Consider the following 22,267-nt stretch of genomic DNA (forward strand, 5'->3'; position numbering starts at 1 on the left):
ACCTCTCTGTGCGTGTGTATGTGTGTGTGTGTGTGTGTGCACGCGTGTATGGGGCGTGCAAGCATGGAGAGAGGCGACTGTCTGTCTCCATTAATCACACACACACACAGAATTTACTGCTCTAATCTTAATCTTATCAACACTTCAATATTGTTTTCTGATAGGTGTGATTTATCGTAGTCAGAGAGTAGTCTTCAGTGACATCCTTTGTGACCCACAAACATGAAACTAAATCAGCCTTTCTCCGCCTTTAAAGAAGAAACGGCACATTATTTCTCTAACAAATGAAAAATGGCATTAATAAGCAATGGTGCTGCCCAGTTTGATTAGCGGAGCGGTTTACTGCTGCAGCCTTACTTGGTCTGAGCAGTAGCTTATGTTAGATAAATTAAGGTACATTTTGCTGTGTAACACAATTTATATTGTCACTTTGCTGACATTATGACTGTCTTCACTTGTGTTATTTTATCTAAATACTGAACAGTAGTTTGGCATTGTCACTTGTAGGCACAGTGGTCACTGTTCAGCAAAGATTACACAGTTTTATATTTAAGCCGGAATAACTATAGCTGAAAAGTAGCCATGGTTGCCACAGTAACAGAGTCAGTCAATCAGCAAATATCTCTCCAAGTTAACGTTAAAGCTGAAGGTGGTACCTTTTATGAAAATGTCATTTTTTTGTCACTTTCGCTGTAGCTACCAGTAAATCCTGGCAGTAGTAGTGTAAAAAAATAATGTTCCTCTGCCTTGTCATGCTCTAATGACATTTGCAATAATCCACTGCATATGAAGGCAAAAAGATCAGAGCCGAGGAGTCTCTAATGCAGCTGTCAATCATGTCAAATCCTGCTTGTGAACTGCTGTCAAACTGTCAAACTAGGCAGCATTGATCAAATATGAATCGAGATTCTGCTACTGCATTACCTATTTCTCCCCTGAAATATTTCCTTTTTCTCTTTATTTCAGTGTACTGTTTAGCTGTAAATGAGAAAGTTTGCTCTTGGCGGCAGTGCTTCATTTTGGTTTAGCAGTTTTCAGCAGGGCATCTGGGTCTTTCTGAAGTAGGCAATACAGTAACAGAATCTTGAGTCATTTTTGATCAGCGCTGCAACAGTTTGACTGCAGTTCACAAGCCATGATGGACATAATTGACAGACGAATCAGAGACTCCTTGGCTTTCATTCAGGCGCAGTGGATTTTTGCAAATGCAATTAGAGCCACAACAAGGAAAACAAACTTTTTTTGACATATTATTATGAATTTCCTCTTCCCTTCCCACTGCTTAAAAAAATATCTGAAGGGCCTACCCCATTTCAGACCACCCCTTCCCCACTCATAAATAACCAACAGTCCCTAACATTAGCTGCCCTAAGCTAGCCCACAGGTCATATTAAACCAAGAAGGCTAAGGCTGTGGCAAAACTCCTGAGTGCATGAAATTGTTTATGAATTGATGTATCAACTGCCAAAAGACAACAATTTATTTTTCCTTTTAAAAGTTACATAGTCCTGCTTTAGGAAACTGCCCTTTAATTAAAGCAGAAATTCAGATTATAAAGATTATACCAAACTGCTTTAAGTGGCAAAAACCCTGAGAAATGCACTTGTCTGTTTATGAATTTAACTTTTTATTTGTGAGAGCCATTTTTTTTTTATAAATTTACATACACCTGCTTTTGGTAAACGAATTTAAAAAATAATAAAAAAAAGAAAGAAAAAAAGTCTCTATTTAAAACAAATAAATAAAAAGAAAGAGATAGTGACAATCAAATGAGGTTATCTGCTTGTCCAAACATTAGAGATCACCATGTGAGCCCATGTCCTGCTCTCATGTGAAACCTTTGACTGACTTTTGTGAATACGGCCTATTGAGAGCCTGTTGGGCGTTACCTCGGTGCCCTCCCACGCTTCAGGTAAGCATGCAGGGGTCAGTTGACACCTTTATCAGCCTCCTGCTCCTCTCATCCGGTCCCCTCCACCTCCTCCACCTCTGCTGTCAGGGCCAGGATCAATACAGCTGGCCCAATATTCACATATATGACCGTGCCCCCCCCCCTCTGTCTCTGATAACCACACAGACTCTATCACCCCACCTATCGCACACAGAGATACAGCATGCACTGTGTTTGGCCTGCACTGGGGTTTCCTTGTGCTTTTGTCAAAGCTCCAGGCCTTTCCCAAACACACACAGATCATGTGGACATACACTGTCACACCCACGCTTTCATCACAGTCACAAATATAACTTTCAACACAACTAAGGGACTTTTCCTCAGATACTGGGAGAGTAGTGGGTGGTGAGGCCTCAGAGGTATGTGAGGGGAACTAGTTGAGTTTAATTAAAGGGCTGGTTCACACAAATTGTAATGAGCACATTTTTATTTACCCCTTGTGAGTTGATTTTTTTTTTTTTTGAAAGACTTGAGCCCAATATAAAAGGGAATCAGTTTATTTTCCATTCGTGGTGGAATTTTTAGGTATTTTTTAGTATTTCACTTTGAGTTACACTCCCAGTCCCCTTAATTTCAAAGGGAAAATACTGCACTTTTTATTCCAATACAACTAAGGGTATTGGTTTCATCTCAACACAAATAAAACAGGGGGTCCTCCACCAGAAAATTCTGAGCATCAAAGAATTAATTTCTTGCTTTCTGGTAACATTTTATACACTATTTAGTGCAGTTTTTGTACCAAGTTATGGTTTAAATGTCTTCAATTTTGTCAAAGTAAAAGTCTTCATGTTTTTATTGGGGGGGACAAATGTGTCTGTTCTAAATATTGAGGGAGATGTGTCCCCTGTGTCCATGAAACTGTCTGAATAAAAAAAAATATTGACAGTATAGTTACAAGCTAATTTCCAGATATGACAAGAATATAAAACATTATGATAGTTATAGATTAAACCACCCTGTTTTTTAACAGCTGAACCCTGACCTGCCAAAATACTCGAATACTGCTAACACGTGAAAACATCAGTTAGAATAATGATAATAATCAAGTCTATATCATACATCACAAATCTACTTCAAGGAGCTTTACAATATTTAAATACATGTAAAATATCACACATAAATATCAGAACGTGCTTTTAGTTCTGATACTTTAAGCTCATTTTTTACATTTATATTCCTTATGTACGTGTTTGATTGCAGACTTTTTCTTGATAAGCATGGTCTTACTTTTACTTAAAGGATCAGAATACAAATATTTTGTCAATTTTTTTTTCTTTCGTTGTTTTTTTTTTTTTTAACAACAACATTTCTTTCCAAAAACAAAGAGTCACAGAACACATTGCCACTATTTTGTCACAATTTCTTCAGTGGACGATAGCTCCAAAAAAGGTGACACTGAGGTCTGTGCATTGTCCAACACTGTTTTTGGGAAGTCTGTGTGGTTTATTGAATGGGCCTACTGGGCACAGGCTCAAACTGTGACAGTCCCCCCTGGACTTCACCTGCAAGAATGTCCCTCAAATTGACAAATACCAGCCAGGACAAGACTGAAAATGACCACAAAGCAACACAAGACCACTAAAACATGCCTAATGACCACAAAGACACACAAAACCATCACAAGTATGTATATATATATATATATATATATATAGACCGAAGAATATCTATCGACACAATAACGGTTGAGAAAAGTGTGAGATAACATATTTGTGTAGTTTGAGTGAACCTGCTCTTTAAACTTAATGTGATCAGGTGAATTAAGAAGGCTGATAATTGTGAAATTTCATATCGTGCAACATTTCCACACACAACTCCTCTTGCATCAGCGGTGTACAGATCCAATTATCTACTGTTTGTGTGTGTGTGTGTGTGTGTGTGTGTGTGTGTGTGTGTGTGTGTGTGTGTGTGTGTGTGTGTGTGGTTAATATGTAACAACCCGGGTCGATACGGCTGCTGGCTGAGCTGACAGACTCAATCTGTGTGTGTCAAACATGTGTGATTAAGGAGTTCATAGTTTTCCACAGCTTTTATCCACCATCCTCGTCTTTCTGCCCTCCTCCCTCTCGCTTGATTTCTCTCCCCTTCTTTGTTTACTTTGTCGTCCTTCAATCAGTAACTTCCATGAGTCAGTGCCACACATGACACCCTGGTGTATCTGTGAGAACACACACACACACACACACACACACACACACACACACAAAGGACTTACTGTAGATGTATAGGTAGGGTGGAAACCATACAGTGCTATAAAGAGAAAAATGAAAATAAAAACTGTAACAATGCATAAAAATCCAGAATCTGCTTTAACTGACTGTCTGATTAGCAATCACACTGACTTACAGTGATTTTTCTTGATACTTTAAAATTGACTTAGATTTAGACAGTTTTAGGTCCTTCTGTAAATTATTCTAAGATCAGGGGGCATATTTGAAAGCTTTTTTGGCCGAATTCTGTTTGAACGTAGGAGATCAACATTTGTAGAAGAGCGCAGGCCACACTGGTTTTGGTTTGTACACATGTGCATACACAAATAAAAAGGAATCAGCCCAAGCAGAGATTTATATACACAAAGCAACCAATGCACAAGTCTGAGAACGGACAGAGAATTTAGCAGTAGCGCACAGTGTACAGTGGTGTGGACGATTTCCACAGCCAATGATACAATGTAAAGCACAATGGTACACAGTATCGCGCTTCTTTAGGCACTGGTCAGATGCATTCATAAAAAGCAGATCAATGTAGTCCAATAAAGGTAAAAGAGTTGCCAAAATTGGGGCATCCAGTAGCTCAGTTGGTAGAGCAGGCACCCCATGTACAGAGGCTATGTCCTCGCTGCAGCGGCCGTGGGTTTGATTCCGGCCTTAGCCCTTTGCTGCATGTTATCCCCTCTCGTTCCCCCTTTCATGCTAAAGTTGTCCTATCTCCAATAAAGGCAAAAGCCAAAAAGAAAAAAAAAAAAATCTTTAAAAAAAAAAAAAGTTACCAAAATCAAATATTTCCATGCCTGGGGCGAGTTTATTCATAAAAAAAACAAAAACAAAAAACAACTTAATTCAAGTTTCAGCTTGGAAACTATAATAACAGATACTTATATGCTGATATAAACTGTGGGAATATACTAAAACATAGAGGCACCATTTGCCTTATCTAAATACTAGGAGCAAAATCCAGATCAATACGGAGGGCTTTGGCTGCCAACCCGCTCATTGACTGATTGCATTTTATTTTTCCATCCGTTTTTCCTGGTTCTCCCTCCTCATATTGTTGGATACTTATTACTCCATCCTGATAAGACCTGTGTCTGAATCCCCTGACCTTAGGCCTACAAGGTTAAAGGGGTGAAACCATTGTCCAGGACGGGATTACAATATTCATTTAGTTTCTTTCCTCTTTTTTTATACTTCACTTCTTTCACATTTATGAAAAGAGATAAGAAGAGATCTCTTCTACTGCATGAAAATCTAAGTGATGCATCCACAGAAATTAAATATAATCCTTGGACTGATGCACTGTTGGCCTTCCCCCTCCTGATCTCTGTCTCGCTCTCTCACACACACACACACACACACACACACGCATGCACATGCATACACACACTCCATCCTGTCAGCTGCTCCCTATCTCTGTAAACTGGTCCTAACTCGTGTAAATATTGGGTAAAGTACTGAGGTGCGATGAGATAACCTATTTGTCACATAACCAGCCAGCCATTCAGCCTCCACTGATTAAACAGCACACATCAAGTGGTCCACACACAAACCATGACAGGCCACACACACACACACACACACACACACACACACACACACACACACACACACAGAGAGGTTTGACTAATAGGCTCTACATATTTTAATTAAAAAAACAAAACAAAAAACAAACATAATGTACCTGACAATTAGAGGATTTTTGCCAAAATGTCACCTTACATGACGATCCACTATAACCCACTGATTTACAAAAACAACTAAAAACGTTGACAAAGAAACTTCATTTAATTGTTTTAAATTACTATTCTCACTTCTATGAAATGTTTTTTGTTTGTTTGTTTGTTGTTGATTTTTTGTAGTAAAAATCAGGGAAAAAAGGCAATGAACAACTTGGAAAAATTTAAAATTTAAGTATAATAAAATATATAAAATAGATCCATACATGTATATTTTTATTTTCAGCACTTCTTTTTTCTTTATATTTTATTTATTTATTCATTTTGCTTATTTTCAGGTAATTTTCTTACAACATTTTAGTAATGTCTTGCTAATTTGGAGCCTTGTTATGTCTCCCTTTAGTAATGTCTTCCTTGTTATGAGCCTTGTTGCCCTCTACCCGTGTTTTTAAAAAGAAATCAAATCAATTTTCTTTGGTTGTATAGTTAACGATAATATTGCAATATCTTTTTTTAAAAATGAAAAAAGAGAGAAGAAAGCTATTAGTCACATTCATGTTTACTTTTGTTACCGTGCATTTTTTTGCAAATGAATTACACTAAAAAAAGGGTGAAGCAATACAGTCTGCAATCACAAGTGTATGAAGTTGTACAAAAAGAGCAATTACACTTATTAAATCTTGAAAAAGCAATTGGAAACGGAAATGATTTGAGGTGCTGGAATATTTACACAATATTTACAAATGCGTATATCAGTATTTCATTTTTGAATATTAGGTTATCCATTATCCTGTTTTTGTTGTACAATATTGTATAAATTACACAGCAAAACCCTTTATTCTCCTCATTTTAAAAGTTCTATGCAAGTCAAATTATTAGTTTTCTGAATATGAAGTTGTGTACAGATAGAAGGGGAATATCACAGAGGTTAGGTGAAATTAAAGGAAACTGTTAAATCATGGTCTGCCCAACACCCAAACACCTGAGCTAACTCTGTTCACTCATTAGTCCCACTGACATCCCAATTCAGGGCGCTGTTGCTGTTCATCTAAACCTGACACTTATCCTGGTGCACAGCGCCACCTACTGCACATGCACAGTACACTCTGTGGCATGCACTGCAAACCTGGGACAGAGTACACGGAGTATATTATACATGTCACTGTCTGATACCTTGAGAACATATAAAATCAACCTGACATGCAGTTCAAATTTATTTTCCATGTTAGTGGTAGGTTGGGAAAAAATGTCCTCATTCCACCTGTTGGCACAACTTTATATATATATATATATATCAGAATCAGAATGCTCTTTATTGTCAGTATACAGTGTATAAGGAGATTGGAGAATATATATATAAAGTATTATTAAAGAAAACTGTGATGGTGACACCGAGTGAAATCGTCAATGTTTATTTTTTAATGGCTATTTGTTTTCTGCATCATTTCATAAATTCCCCCATAATTAAACACAGTGTAGCATCTATGGAAATTTTCCATCTATGGAAAATCCAAATGAATTTATTATAGAGATATGTCAATCAATTTGCTTGGTTGGAACTGTTTAATTCACGGTGCAAACAGATTAAACTTTGCAGACCAGACAGGAGTTAATGGTGAGATGTGAAATGCTTGTGACATGAGGGCCGTCACTCTCAGATCGCCGGTGAAATGTAAAGTGCATTTGTTTTCATTTAGCAATCAAAGGAGGAGAATCATCACTGAGCGACAGCACATCATGGCTCTTCATCACCATTCAAATGTGTTAACAGATGACAAGATGACACGCGGCGTGTGTACAAATATTTTTATTTTGATAAGCACTTTATGCCATGAACTCGTAGGGGATGGGCTCCAGCAGCTGTGGCACGTTCTTCTTGGTGCTGACAAAGTGAGCGTCACGGGGAGGAGCGGGCTATTGGAGACAGAAAAAAAGAAGAATTTAAAATAATCAATTGATAATGACAAAAGACTGCAATAGAAAAAAATTCTTGAGCATTATTAGTAATTTATTCACAGCATACTTTAATGTATTTAGACTGGTATGCTTTCACATTTTAAAAAAACTCCAGACATTAAAATGTTATAGAAATGATTGCTATATGCCATATTATATATATATTTCAATATTGTTTTTATTTATTTTTTATCATGATTGTCATCAGCTAATTTTATACTTTTTTTTGGTAACTTTTCTAACTTTATTGTTTTGTAATTTGCCTCATTTCAATGTTGTTCTGTTCTGAGTGCACTCTTGTATGTTTGTACATGTTGATTGAAATGCAAATCTTATGAAAGTAATATAAATGTGATTTCAATTCTAAATGGTTTTAATCAATGTATAATAAAAGTATTAGTAAAATCACTGCAACTGAAGGACTTCCTTCACTACAGAATATATTTTCTCAATTACTTTTTTCTCCTTTTCATAAAAATCCCTGTAAGTCGATGCTTCATGCCGTACCTGTCGCTTCAGCTCCACCCAGCTGCCCTTCTGCTTGGCCTCCATCTTCCTGGCCTCGTTTGCTTTGACGCGCTGCAGGAAACTGTCCCTGCTCTTTGAGTGCTTCACATGCTCAATGCGCACGTTAATCCTCTTGGCCAGGATCTTGCCCCTGTGCATGAGAAAAAAAATAGAGTTCATATCAAACACGTCAAATAAAAAAAACACAATTTTACAGGTAGTTTTGGCTAAAAGCATCTCCATTTAAATATCTGCACCCGTCTGCTGTCTCCTCAATACAGCCCCAGGTCAAACAGGAGTTAGACTCGGGGTGTGTAAGGATGAAATACTTTTCCCCACATGAATGACCACTGAGGACATGAACAATCCTGGTGGCAAAGTGAAGATGGGGTCACATCCCTCTTTTTAGATGAAGTATTTGTACGAGTACACATCGAAGACTGAAGCCAAGACACAAAAAAAATGTCAAAATTATAACAATGACGATCTGCGAAATGCTCATCACAAGTGTTTTTTAATGGGAAATCAAAGACTTCTTTGACCCATTTTAAACTGGCCTGATATAGAAGAAAATACCAGAGTGGCCTACATGACCCCCGTCAGGTCCATGACGACGACGCCACTGGTATCTGGATTCACTGGTTTAACAACTGAAAACTGGATGCCAAATCACAAACGGATCCTCCTACCATCTCCTCTTTACCTCAAGAATAGAAGGTCTTTAAATAATGTATTAGTTTTAAGAAGTTTTTGTGTGCCAGCTCAAAGTTACATAAGCGCGCGTACTTTAATGTCATAAATTAAATGCCACTTTGTACTTACTTGACCTGCTTGTTGACAATAATGCCGACAGCATGTTGGGTAACGTTATAGACACGTCCTGTTTTGCCATGGTAGCACTTGTGAGGCATACCCTTCTGAATGGTACCTGTGCCCTGAAAAGAAATCACATGTAACAATGTATTACTCTGCAACAACGAAATTCACTTGTCACAAATAAGTTGTCAAAACACAGAAGCAGTAAGTGTTAAAACAGTTGCAACGTGAGTGTAGGTAAAGCTGTCATTAAACATATTCAGTCAGCTGCACCTTCATTGACCCAGTCTGAAATTACAGTAATGTCACAGTTTAAAGTACATTTTACTACATCTCCAAACATTTAGGAAGATGACTTTAGATACAGAATACAACCTCAGGATAGATTTAAATACCTAACTAGTGACTCCTGTGACCTGTGTGCAAAGGCCTGAATTTACCTCGCAGTTTCACTCACTGACGGCACCTGTTTTAACTCATTTTGAAGTTAGCGTTGCTGATTGATTATGCCCATTTTATCTTTTACTATTTTTTTGTTATTCTTGCATTTCATTATTTTTAATCTGCTGGACATTGTAAATGAAGGCTCGCACTAAAAACGATTTTCAGGTCTAAATAAATGAATGACACTGAGACAAGAACATTAGTGAACACATAATGCTGGGCAGTATGACCTAACATTAGTTTAATAAATTCCTGCGGTTTCACAGTACATCACAGTATTTTTCCCTGATCTTGAATGTACTGCAGCAGCAGAGCTGCTCCCAGCTGTTAAAAGACCGTTATGTTTACTAGCTAACTAGCGAGCTGTACCCAGCACGCCATTCGGAGGTTTCATTTTATAAATGCACAATTATTAGTGTTTTACAAATTCTTTGTCACACTTCGTTGTGTACCTGGCTGTTTTGTGTTGCTGGAGTTATTTGTGGGTTATTTTTTTTTTGTTATGAAGTTAACCCTAAGTAAGAAGGAAAGTATGAAGTTTGTAGCCAACGTAGCGCTTATTGTGAAGCGATGCAGCTACGCATCAGCATGACAGTGTATAAAAAAATTAAATCAAATAGATGCTTTATATCCAATATACCAGATGAACCATTATAGCACCCAACACTACAACAAATATGCTGCGTCTTACCTTGATGTCAACAATGTCACCCTTCTTGTAGATACGCATGTACGTGGACAGAGGGATTGGGCCTGTGAAGTAAAATCAAACCGATTAATTGATGTTATTTGGCACACTAATTTCCCACTACCATCATTTAAAAGGGAATTCACTTAAGTGTGGTCAAAAATACCCCTTAAATTTGGACTCACCATGCTTGCGAAATGGCCTGCTGAACATGTACCTGGTCCCCCTCCTCTTGCCTCTGGTGTTCGTCATGATGCCTGATTACTAGGAGAAAATAAACTATAATTATTACTAATATAACCATAACATTTTCTTCCAATGTCAACATGATTTAAATGTGTAATATCACATGTGAATACAGTCTGGCAATCATAAGATCTACCATAAGCTTAGCTAATTACGCCACAGGATAAGGAAAACTGTCAAAAAGCTCATTGAAGGCACTATAGGACCCAAACCCATATTAGCTGCTGTACGGGCTAAAATTGCAGATTGATTTAATTGCAAATCATAGTGAATGACAACAAAACTGGACGAGCATAAACCTATCACACCCCCGTGAGGTGATTTTGGTTTGTTTTAATAATTTAAACAACAAAACTGATCATTACTCTAACTTCAGTATGTGCTAATGTAAAAGCTAGCAACAAAAATAACGTTACATGTCAAGCTCGGATTAACTTTACCACTGACGTAACCTCAAGCAGCACTGTATCTGCTGTTTAACAATCTCTTTACGGCCTCGTATCGACGAAAAACGCGGTGTTAGACTGTACTGCAGCGTTTTCAGCAGTTTGATAAAGAAAAACACAGTTTCCTCTGGACGTTTTTCTGCCTCTCGGGCCCACATGGAGAGCCACGCTGCTGCTCTCGCTCACATTCAACGGAAAATATCACCAACTGTGACGTTTTTTCGGGCTATACTAACCTACTGAGATGTAAAGGGAAACCTAGGGTGCATATATGAATGTAACTATGTACGAATGATTAGATAATAAAGGAGAATATAACAATTAACACGGAGAAGATCTTACCCCCGGTCACTACAAGATGGCGGGTACGGCGGAAAGAGAGAGCGAAGGCCCCCAAACTCCGCCTTGTGAAATAGAATTGAGGCAGGCCGCGATGTTGCCTGAACCAAATAAATGTCACCCTAAAGGAGTGACAAGTGGTCAGCTGACCCAGAGTCAGCTCAGTCATAAATTATTATATATAACTAAGCGCCATTGCCATACGCAAGCTGGTCCCATATCAGTTGGGATCTATAACGTTTTTGAAGTTTGCTGTTTATCTCGGGTGAGTGACAAGAAAGGAAAAAATATAGCAACGCTGCTAAAAACAAAAGAAAAAAAATAATCGTTTTAAAATAACATTGCAGCTATTTTCTGTTGGATCTATTTTTTTAAATTTTATTTTTCAAATCTCTTGAACTTTATTTAGGCCTACACATTTAATACCAATCCATTCAATATTTTCAAAATAGAAGTTGTATAACAATAGTTCATAACAAAAAAGAAATTAAATTGGATCATAAATGAAATGTAGAGGAAATGAAGGATCACAACACAATAAAACATTAAGGGCCTGCTATAAAATGGAATTAGTAATAATAGTAGTAATTGGTGGTAATCTAATCGTTTTCACTCGTTTGAAATTAGAGATTTAAATTTTAAATTATTGTAAAGTATATTTTAAAATCATATCATATCATATCTCTAAAAATATCAAAAGGAGGGTAGTTTTTTGAGTCAAATTATATTATGTAATTAATATTTTTATAAATAATACATTAATTAGTTACGTACTCTTCATCAGATGTGAAATTTAGATTTTTTGAAAATAAGTAATATGTCTAATTTTGTTTAAAAAAGGTTTCGAAAAGTATATTTTCAAATCATACAGAAAATACATAAAAATAATCTTGAGAAAAAAGACATGTTCAAGAGTTTCTACTTCACGATTACAAAAAGTGCGTATATTGTTCACATTTGGGGGGGAATGACAGATATTTAGATAGATTAATTTATTATTTTAATTTTTTTTTTTAATTTCAGACTTTGTACATTGGTGCAACAGCTATTAATAATGCGCATGCGCACAACTTTAGTTGGGCTTTTTGTGATTATGTGACGTGATTTTACCAAATACTTTGACATCATTTTTTTTGATTTCGATAAGTTTTTCTCAGAAGATTAGAAGCGTCCCAATGTGTGACACCGATACCCCAAAACGTAGCGACCCGCTATACCGACCGTAACTAAGCGAAGGCGGAAACAACCTGCGGTGAATGCTCTCGTTTTTTGGGGCTGTTGGACCTGTCGTCGCGAGCTCAGCAGTATCGCTTGCCTGCCCTCACGAGGGGAGCCAGCCCAGTCTTGTCAGCGCGAGGCGGTGTGGTTGAAGATGGCGCTAGCCGAATGGAAATCCTAATGACAGTCTCCAAATTTGCCTCTTTTTGTACCATGGTGAGTGCACAGCGGTCTCATACTGGCCTTAGTCGAGCTATACGGCGAAACGGAAACCGTGGCTGCACTCTGATTGGTATTTTAACCGCGTGGTTATAAATTAAAGCTGTTAATTCTGGTGTCTGTGCTAGCAAAGCAGTTTTCCGAGCATAGCAGAGCAAGCAGCCACCCACTGCATTATCCGGGTTAGCTAACGGCAGTAGATGGACACTTTGTGGTGTTGCTTAAATTTTAACCCAAACATCGACTGTTTATTTGGTTAATATTTATCACAGCCTCTTTGAGCACAGTGACAGTGCACCTGCTGCAGCTGGGATTCACAGCTAACTAGCTAACTAGCCTTAAAGCTAAACCAGTGCTACCTCCTGTCCACAACTGGAGCACAGCTGGGTAATGGATGACTTCAGGCTGGTAGACGATTAATCTGCTGAATTTGAGAGAAAAACGTGGAAATAAAGCTAAATTGACGTGTTGGCCTTTCCTACCACACATATTTAACGCAGGCAATGACGACATGGTTTGACATTAGCTACGCAGTTGTGGACCCGCTCCAGATCCATGTCCACTCTGCAGTTTGTTACCGTCTGCATGTTGCATCTATTAGCCCTTTGAAACATGAGCAAATTGGCATTTTTAAAAAAAACAGGGGAAGAGGGCGATGAGCAACTTAACAAAAAATGGCCCAAAAATGAGGCATTATATTAGTAAAAAGTTGCAAGAAAATTACCTGGAAAAAAAAGATAAGGAAAAAAGAAACAAGATTAGAAAAGACACCTTTTTTCCTATAAGATAATTTTAAACACATAATCATTTGAAGAATGAATTTGAATTAGAAATATTGTTTGCTTGAGAATATTCCCTCGTAGCTGCTCATTGTGTTTTTTTCCTGTGTTTCTAAAAGAAAGAAAGAAGAAGATTAAAATGCAAGTGAAAGGGGTCTGAATGGAGCACAAGAAAACTGATGCTCATCCAGGTGTTACAGGGTTAAACTTAAACACATCATAGAGGGGATGTTTCCCCAAACAGCCAACGAGTCCTGTGTTAAAACATCTGTGTTTCGCTATTTTCTATTCTGACACGTGATTTTGCCATTTAAGTAGAGTTTTACACTTAAAACCTTTTTTGGATGAGTGTAACTGTTGAGCACCAGCCAGGGTAAACCTAAATGTCCTGTCAGTTTAAGATGATGCATGCTTTTAGCTCTAATGGCTTTAAAGGGCAGAGTGGAGGTGGTAAGGGAAATGCCTTGTCTTGGAGTTTTTAAGCACCCATTAGTTTTTGTTTTATCGCTACAACAAATTACCTCAGAACTGCCAAGTAGCTGCCATCTAATTTGGCAATTACCTGCTGACTCAGTAGTGACGTTGGTGTGCTTTTGTCATCATTTTGTTCAAACTAATAGCTGAATTTAAATCATATTGCGTTTTATAAAAAATAAAATTCTTTTTTTGGACTCTGTGCATCTACAGGGCGCCAATGCCTCTGCTCTGGAGAAAGAGATTGGATCTGAGCAGTTTCCGGTCAATGAGCACTACTTTGGCCTGGTCAATGTAAGTGAAGGATACTCTGAGCATTTGTAATGTTTTGCATAATCTCCACATGACTGATACTAACACAGATTCGACTGCTTTCCTCGTCTTATTTTAGTTCGGAAACACCTGCTACTGCAACTCAGTGCTGCAGGCTCTGTACTTCTGCCGACCATTTCGGGAGAAGATATTGGCGTACCGCAGTCAGCCTCGGCGGAAGGAGAACCTGCTCACCTGCCTGGCCGACCTGTTTCACAGTATTGCCAACCAGAAGAGGAAAGTGGGCGTCATACCACCCAAGAAGTTCATCACACGGCTTCGCAAAGAGAATGGTAAGAGGAGCAGAGACCCGGAAACACCTGCTGAACATGTGGAATAACTGAATTGATATTCTACGTTCTCTCTCCGCTCTTTTTTCCTCAGAGCTTTTTGACAATTACATGCAGCAGGATGCCCATGAGTTCCTGAACTACCTGCTCAACACCATCGCAGATCTGCTTCAGGAGGAGAGGAAGCAGGACAAGACCAACGGCCGCCTTGCCAACGGCACGTTGGACTCTCAGAACAACAACAGCAATGCCACGCCCGCTCCCACCTGGGTCCACGAGATCTTCCAAGGCACTCTGACCAATGAGACACGCTGCCTCACCTGTGAAACGGTAAGCCGTGCTGCTGTTTTCATACAAGGGGGATTAAGTTTAAGTGTCTGACACCAAACGTCTCCTATTGTGTGTCGCCAGAGTCTTGTTTAAACATGTTTTCATTCAAGTCGAACCGTCCTGCTGCTGATTTCAGGGATTAGTAAACTTTGAAAATGAAGCGCCTTGGCACGAGCAGAGAGCTTTTTTTGTGCTTTAGTTTCTGCCATTGCAGACAATGTTTTAGGTAAATACAACAGACTCAGTCGTATATTCTAATTGCCATGTGGCTACAGAGCTTTATTAGTATATTCCAAAGGCTTACTCATTTTTCTAGTATTTTAGTGTATTTTGACGTCCTTTTTTCTCCTCTTCAGATAAGCAGCAAAGATGAGGACTTTCTGGACCTTTCTGTGGATGTCGAACAGAATACCTCCATCACACACTGCCTCAGGTAAATAAACCGCACGTAGAAGCGGAGCTCAACAGAATTAGTAAATTACAACTTTTATGATAATTTAACCAAACGTGGTTTTAAAGCAAAAATGCAAAAACATTTTTTTAGTCTCAGTTTCTCAAAAGTGTTGCCTTTCTGCCTCTAATATTATGATAAACTGAATATCTTTGGAGTTTGGACTGTTAATTAGAGAAAAAAAAGCAATTTCAAGATGTCACCTTGGGCTCTGGAACATTGTGCTGAACATGTTTAATTATTTTCAAATGCTTTGAAGACCAAACGGTTAATTAATCAAGAGTGTTATCTTAATCAAATTATAAAAATGCAGCTCTGCTGACGAATTTTGTTCCAAAGCATTTTTAGCCACCCGTTTAAAAATACGATATCCAAACTCCTCAATGACTGACATTGAGGCTTTTATATTTTAACAGTGTAACCTTAAGTTGTAACATTTTTTTCAATGTGAAGATTTTATGTGTTTAGTTTTAAGAAGATTGCATTAAGTGCTCTTATTAAATGCTGGGTTTTTAACGAGCTTAATGAAAAATACACTCTGTTGTGTCCTTCAGGAAACTGCACAAGGAGAATGCAGTGTTTTGAAATTAAAGGGACAGTTCACCCCAAAATCAAAAATCCATTTTTAATCTTTACTCGCATCTCCAACACTCATCAACTCGCATCAAAACTATGCACGTCGATAAATATCACGACAAGGAAGAGATTTAGGGGTGAACTGTCCCTTTAATCCATTCATTTGTAGATAACTGCACTGACTAATTCTCTTTTTGTGTCTCCTTTCAGAGGTTTCAGCAACACAGAAACACTGTGCAGTGAGTACAAATACTACTGTGAAGAATGTAGAAGCAAGCAGGAGGCTCATAAGAGGTCAGTATCCATGTTGATCCTTGATGTGTGCCTTTTTTACACGCGTGTTAATGAATTTCGGCGTCTGACTCTGTCATATTTGTGCCGCAGGATGCGTGTTAAGAAGCTGCCAATGATCTTGGCGTTGCACCTGAAGCGCTTCAAGTACATGGAGCAGCTGCAGCGCTACACCAAGCTGTCCTATCGCGTCGTCTTCCCCCTGGAGCTCCGCCTCTTCAACACCTCCGGGGACGCCACCAATCCTGAGAGGCTGTACGACCTAGTCGCCGTGGTGGTGCATTGTGGGAGGTGCGTAGGTGATCACACAGCCGGAATACAACACCTTATAACCGTCTCCACAGCAACCAGAGACAGGCAGACAAATCATTGTTCTAATAATAAAATGCATTTGAACCCACCGGCACAAGAATAAACGCACGTTAGGATCTAAATCACAGCGAGCAGGAGAAAACACAGATCCTCATCCATCACTGTTCAGCTGGGCCGTTCTCTTTCTCAGCGCCGCTGTGACCCAGTGTGAGTGGGAGTTAGTCTGTCTGCGTTTATGCGAGGTGTTTCCCTGCTTTTCACACCGTGCATGCTGAAACACACTCCAGCGCTTTGAGACTGTGAATTTAAATCAGTTTCTTAAAGAAAGTAAACTCATATGGAGTTAAACAGGTGCGTCGGGAGTCCTGTTATCTGTCTGAATCTTCTCGCTTTGAGCTTTACTTCCATTTCAGCTCCCTTTTTCCGATTTATTTTCAGAGCAGGGAGACGTATAATGAAATTGATGTCATGGTTTCAGGCCATACATCATCAGGGACTCTGGTTGTCATAATGTCACGGCGGCGCTTAAATGATACAGTATCAACTGTCTCCCCTTTTTGGCCAATATGTTCACCTAACAGGGCACGGGACAGTATGAAAAAGGCTGGTGAATTCATTCATGTAAGCTTGTTTTATGAGACCTGCAGCTGGCGAGATGAAAGGGGCATCACCGCATGGACGGGGTGTGTGTGTGTGTGTGTGTGCATGTTTGTGTTTTTTCGTGTGTGTGTGTGTTTGCTAAGGTTGGCTATTGAACTTGGTAGTTTTAACGGCACCGACCACATTACGTTGGTACTAGTGAGTCCTGATTCTCGTGAAATCAGCTGGTGCCAGATGTTGGTACCTGAGAGAGCATCTGGGTGGGACCGCAGGTTTCGACGGGAGGTTGAGGTGCCTCAAAGCCTGGAAGACAGCCACAGGGCTCCGCCGCTGCCCCACTGGCTTCCCACACCGGCCTCGGTCTAGAACTGGTCTGACTTACAGGGTTCCCACGGTCATGGAATACCTGGAAAAGTCATGGAATTTCACAATCACATTTTCCAGGCAATGGAAAACTCATGGAATTAGTGAATATCATTGAATGTTTTTGAAAAGTCATGGAAATTTTGTTGCAGGTAGTGAAATTGTTAAAGTCATGTTTCGAGGATGACCTACAATATAGCGTAATGGCGAATCTATTTTCAGTAGCTGTCGATGTAAACTCACTCTATTATGTGTCGATTTGTTATCTTTTGTTTATCATCACGATGTTTTGATTCAGCCTCTATTTCAGGTACCTGTATGCCAGCTACCTGAAATTATGTTTGAACAAAGTTTGAATCTTTTATGTTTGAAAAACGCCTGACAAGAAGAAAAAAAAATCATGAAAAGTTATGAAAAAGTTTTGAAATTCTGTCCATTGACTTCACCAGTCTCTCCATCTCCATCTGCAACTTGTAATGTTTTTGTTCACAGCTGCACTGATTTGTGCTCCATTTAACGGCCTTTACACCCACACAGGTGTTTCCACCTAATAGGAAGGTCAGAGAGATGTCAATAAAACAAATTGTTCACACATTCACACAGTCCTGCGGAGGAGTCGAAATCACACAGAACGAGGAAGCAGGAAACACCTGTGTGGGTGGGCCGTGAGTGTGTAAAGTCAGTGTAATATGATGATAGAGGCTAATGTTTGCTAACACGCTGTTCTGTTTCTCTTCAGTGGTCCAAACCGGGGTCATTACATCGCCATTGTGAAAAGTCATGACTTCTGGTTGCTTTTTGATGATGACATTGTAGAGGTGAGTTTATATATATATATATAAATATATATATATATTTGATTTGGTATTCAAAGGACATTTGTCAGGGTTTCTGCTGATCCTTAAAAAGTCTTAAATTAATTAAATAATCAGTTGGTATCAAGATGTCTTAAATCAGTCTTTCAAAAGTCTTGAAAAAGCTAAAAAGCTCAGACATGGGAACAAAGGTATTATGATCCTTTTTTTTTTAATTGTAAAATCTCAGAATAATTAATATCTACTACTTTAATATTTTATGAAATATAATCTCAAGCATATCAGGAAAGAAAAACCAACATCACTCATATACATTTACAACATCCAATCAAATTAAAAAAGCTTTTTTAATGGAATGGATACTTTATAATAGAATTTCATTGCTTTTTATGTGTTCCATTCTAGAAAGTTTTAAATCACCTAATTTTGTAATTTTAACCAAAAAAAAAAAATTTGTATTAAATAAACATTAAGGTGATACTGTCCCTAACTCTTTGTTATCATTATTCTATTTGTTGTTGTTTTTTTTACTATTATTATTTAAACAAGGACAATGCATAAAAACATTAATCTCAACATTAATTAATTAAAAAAGAGAAGTGATGATTCATGTCAGATTTAGCTATTAGCTTGTTTACATCTGCAGTCTGGGCAGGTACAAACAGAGCAAATACATTACAACAGACAATACAAACCGATAAAAAACATTAACATACTAACACAGTTTTGGTTATTATAAAAGTAGTCTTAAATTGAATTCTTAATTCTTCTTGCCTCCATCTTTAGGAACCCTGATTTGATTTGATTTTTTCTAACCCTGCTGCGTCGTCTCTCTTGTTCTTGCAGAAAATTGATGCACAGGCCATAGAAGAATTCTACGGTCTCACTTCTGAAATCTCCAAGAACTCTGAGTCAGGCTACATCCTCTTTTACCAGTCCAGAGACTAAACGTGGAGCCGAGTGTTTCGCCACAGAAACCAGGAGAAATGCTCTGTTCCCTCTTTACGGGGAGAAGCGGACCATAAACGCACCGCAGCAGCCCGCGTGGTGTCCTATCTGCCCGCACAGCTGTGTTTCATACTCGTGCTTTTATGCACTCAGAGCCGCAGCTCAGCCGTGGAAGTTCCCCTTACTTACCAGCTGTCCCTCCTCGCCTCCATGTCCTCCGTATCCCCCTTTGACCCCTTCACTCTGGCTGGACGCTGCTGCCGGGACAATGAGACGATGATGAATGAAAACTGTGTCAAGATTGTTTTTAAAAAAAAAAAAACCGTTGAATGAGGGTTGTACAGATACTGGTTGGTCGTATGAGTGCCGTATTAGGTTTTTCTTTGGGTGTGGGGTTGAATGGGTATTTAATAATTCATATGATGTAACATCGGCCCAGTGTCCTCGCCCCCCACACTGCTATTCTGCACTGCGATTTACTGAGTGGATCATGTTTTTGATCATGGATGTAAAGGAGGATGGGTGGGGGGTGAGCGTCCCACGTATGGGGCACGCTGGGTCGTGTATTTCTACAGTGTACAGAATGGTATTTGTATAAATATAACAAGAAGATAATATGGAAATTGTTAGACCTTGAGAAGATGTATTAACACTATGGTGCACTTTTGATACCGTTTTGTAGGTGTTGGCAAGTTAAATGTGAGGGTTTGCTTGAAAAGGCCTGTTGTAAAGCGATCATTTTCTGTTTTAAAGAAAAAGAAATAAAGCCAGTAAGATTGAGGCAGGGTGGATTTTTTTTTTCACTTTGAACAGTTTTGAAAATGGCACATTCAGTGGTCAATACAAAAATGTTACAAATAATGAGACAAGTAGGTAGAAACTCTTCATTAGCCATAACCGCATATACTTTCAAGGAATACCTTCAAAGGAACTTTTATGTATTTAATCATAATTATGAACACAGTTGACTTCTCATAAAAATCCTGTTATTTCAACTAATTTTTTTACATTATTTTAAAGGAATTTTAAAGTGTTATGTAGTGTTACCATAATCATAAACACATTTTTAAGTTGATCACTAGTGACATGAAATTGGTCCAATAATTTTTCTACATTATTTAAAAGGAATTTTTAAGTGTTATATATTTAATTATAAGTATGAATGCAGTTGACTGTATCATGTTATTGGGACTATTTTTTTTACATAATTTTAAAGGAATTTTAGTACTGTTACCATAATAATGAACATGTTTTTAAGTTGATTACTAGCAAAAATTAAATTGGTCCAACAAATTTTTCTACATTATTTAAAAGAAATTGTATCAAATATTAAATCTTGTTATTGCAACTATTTTTTTTTCCACATTATTTAAAAGAAATTTTATTATATATTAAATCATGTTATTGCAACTAATTTTTTTCAAACAAATGTTATTCATAGACTGTAAAAAAGATGATGATTATTATTATTATAATACAGTCTATGATTTTAATAAAAAGGCAGGGTGCTGTCTCTTCTGTGACCCACAGGTGCGCACTGATGACTCATAGGAGCTCAACATCGCCCCGTAGCGGTGCTATCTGGTACTGCTGCTCTCCCACTGCAACAGGGGCTATTTTTAATCCATTCAGACCTAAAAGCCAGATGCAAAAAAAAAGGGTCGACATGGAGCCTGGTCAGCTAAATGCGGCCCAAATATCACCAAGTTGCACATCAGTTCATTATCAGCAGAAGTTTGCCAGCTCCATCCTTGCAGAAAGATGGAGAGATGAGGGAGAGAAGATGGAGGACAGGAGAGAGGAAGAAGGGAGGAGGGTTGGTGACACACATCAGGTTTCTGTTAATAGCACAGACAGGACCAGAATAGCAGGGCGTCGCAGGAGGAGAGCAAGTCTCTGCATCCAGCATCTTCATATCTGAAACTGGAGCCAGGCAGCACAGATTCGCTGAGTGCACTGTGCATTATTCAGGTGGGCTAAAATTAGATTGATTGGGTGATAAACAAATGTTTCAACATGTCTGTTTAAAGGGTCCAATGATGATGTTCTGAAAAATCTTATTGTTTCTAAGATGACAACAAACAGAAAAGCTATTAAGACCTCTCAAATAACTGGAAAATGTATTATTAAAACTAATGTTGTAATGTATTAAAATTACTATAAACTAATGTTTATGTCTTTGTTTAAATCTCCCTCATACAATTTAATGTCATTTGTAGTATTATTGTTTCATGCTGTGTTTGTTTTATGTTGGGGTTTTTTTTCTTTTTATGTATCTGAAATTGCTTCAGAAACTTTACTAAAATGATCATTTTTTTAATGTTTTAAAACTAATTCGACACCTATACAATGAAAAATTCTATTTAAAGAAAAGCAGGGTTCCCACAGATCATTAAAAAGTCTTAAAATGCATTCAATTAATTTGTATAGTAATTAGCCCTTAACTGAAATTACATTGACTTAAACTGATATTTAAAAAGTCCTAAAACTGCTCAGGCATGAGAAGTAGAATTTAAACATTTTTTTCTGATGTTGCATTGTAAAATCTCAAAATAATTGATCATTTTTTTAAATTAAATAATTTAGTAAATTCCTCTCTTATAGTGTAACAAAGACCCCAAAGCATTTTTTTTTTCAGTTGAAAGCAATAAAACTCCTTATTTATCTCTCCTTTCATTACAGGTGATCAGTTTCAGTAAAGCATTGGAACCTATACTGAGGATTCATGTACCTTTTACAAATTTTGTGTATTTGTTTATGAGTGAAATGTACCTGATGTTGCTGGTTGTGTGATGAATTTGCCAGTCTCGAGCACACTGCTGCTTTGTTGGAGTTGACCTGAGTTGTGTGCACACTCACTTTATTGATTGCACCTGTGACCGTTATCTAGCGCTCCATTTGCCTGGCACCTGACATCAGCCTCGGTATATCTGTGAGCTACCACTTTTTTCTGCATGCCCCGATGAAGACTGTTGTGTCATTTATATTACAGGCTTTTAAACAT

The 22,267-nt window shown here is 38.1% G+C and overlaps 2 protein-coding genes and 1 long non-coding RNA gene across 3 annotated transcripts; 1 reads left to right on the plus strand and 2 right to left on the minus strand.

Annotated features, from left to right (window-relative positions):
- Positions 1-7,634: 7,634 nt before the first annotated feature.
- rpl21 (ribosomal protein L21) lies at positions 7,635-11,430 on the minus strand. Its single transcript, XM_042510480.2, has 6 exons — positions 11,289-11,430; positions 10,440-10,518; positions 10,258-10,319; positions 9,129-9,241; positions 8,307-8,457; positions 7,635-7,757 (listed from the first exon to the last, which is right to left on the minus strand). Exons 2-6 carry the CDS (start codon positions 10,504-10,506, stop codon positions 7,668-7,670), a joined length of 483 nt encoding a protein of 160 aa, XP_042366414.1. The 5' UTR covers positions 10,507-10,518; positions 11,289-11,430; the 3' UTR covers positions 7,635-7,667.
- Positions 11,431-12,361: 931 nt separating this feature from the next.
- usp12a (ubiquitin specific peptidase 12a) lies at positions 12,362-20,043 on the plus strand. Its single transcript, XM_042510341.2, has 9 exons — positions 12,362-12,719; positions 14,189-14,269; positions 14,367-14,580; positions 14,672-14,907; positions 15,264-15,340; positions 16,145-16,228; positions 16,319-16,516; positions 18,240-18,318; positions 19,162-20,043. The coding sequence occupies exons 1-9, from the start codon at positions 12,672-12,674 to the stop codon at positions 19,261-19,263; spliced, it is 1,119 nt and encodes a 372-aa protein (XP_042366275.1). The 5' UTR covers positions 12,362-12,671; the 3' UTR covers positions 19,264-20,043.
- Positions 17,388-22,166, minus strand: LOC148186040 (uncharacterized). The gene is made up of 3 exons (XR_015775398.1): positions 22,036-22,166; positions 19,453-19,520; positions 17,388-17,543 (listed from the first exon to the last, which is right to left on the minus strand). It is a non-coding gene; the product is annotated as an uncharacterized LOC148186040 (long non-coding RNA).
- Positions 22,167-22,267: the final 101 nt, after the last annotated feature.

The sequence above is a fragment of the Plectropomus leopardus genome, chromosome 21, assembly GCF_026936395.1.
Source record: "Plectropomus leopardus strain MGB_pleo_1.0 chromosome 21, ASM2693639v1, whole genome shotgun sequence".
Classification (NCBI taxonomy): Eukaryota; Metazoa; Chordata; class Actinopteri; order Perciformes; family Serranidae; genus Plectropomus; species Plectropomus leopardus.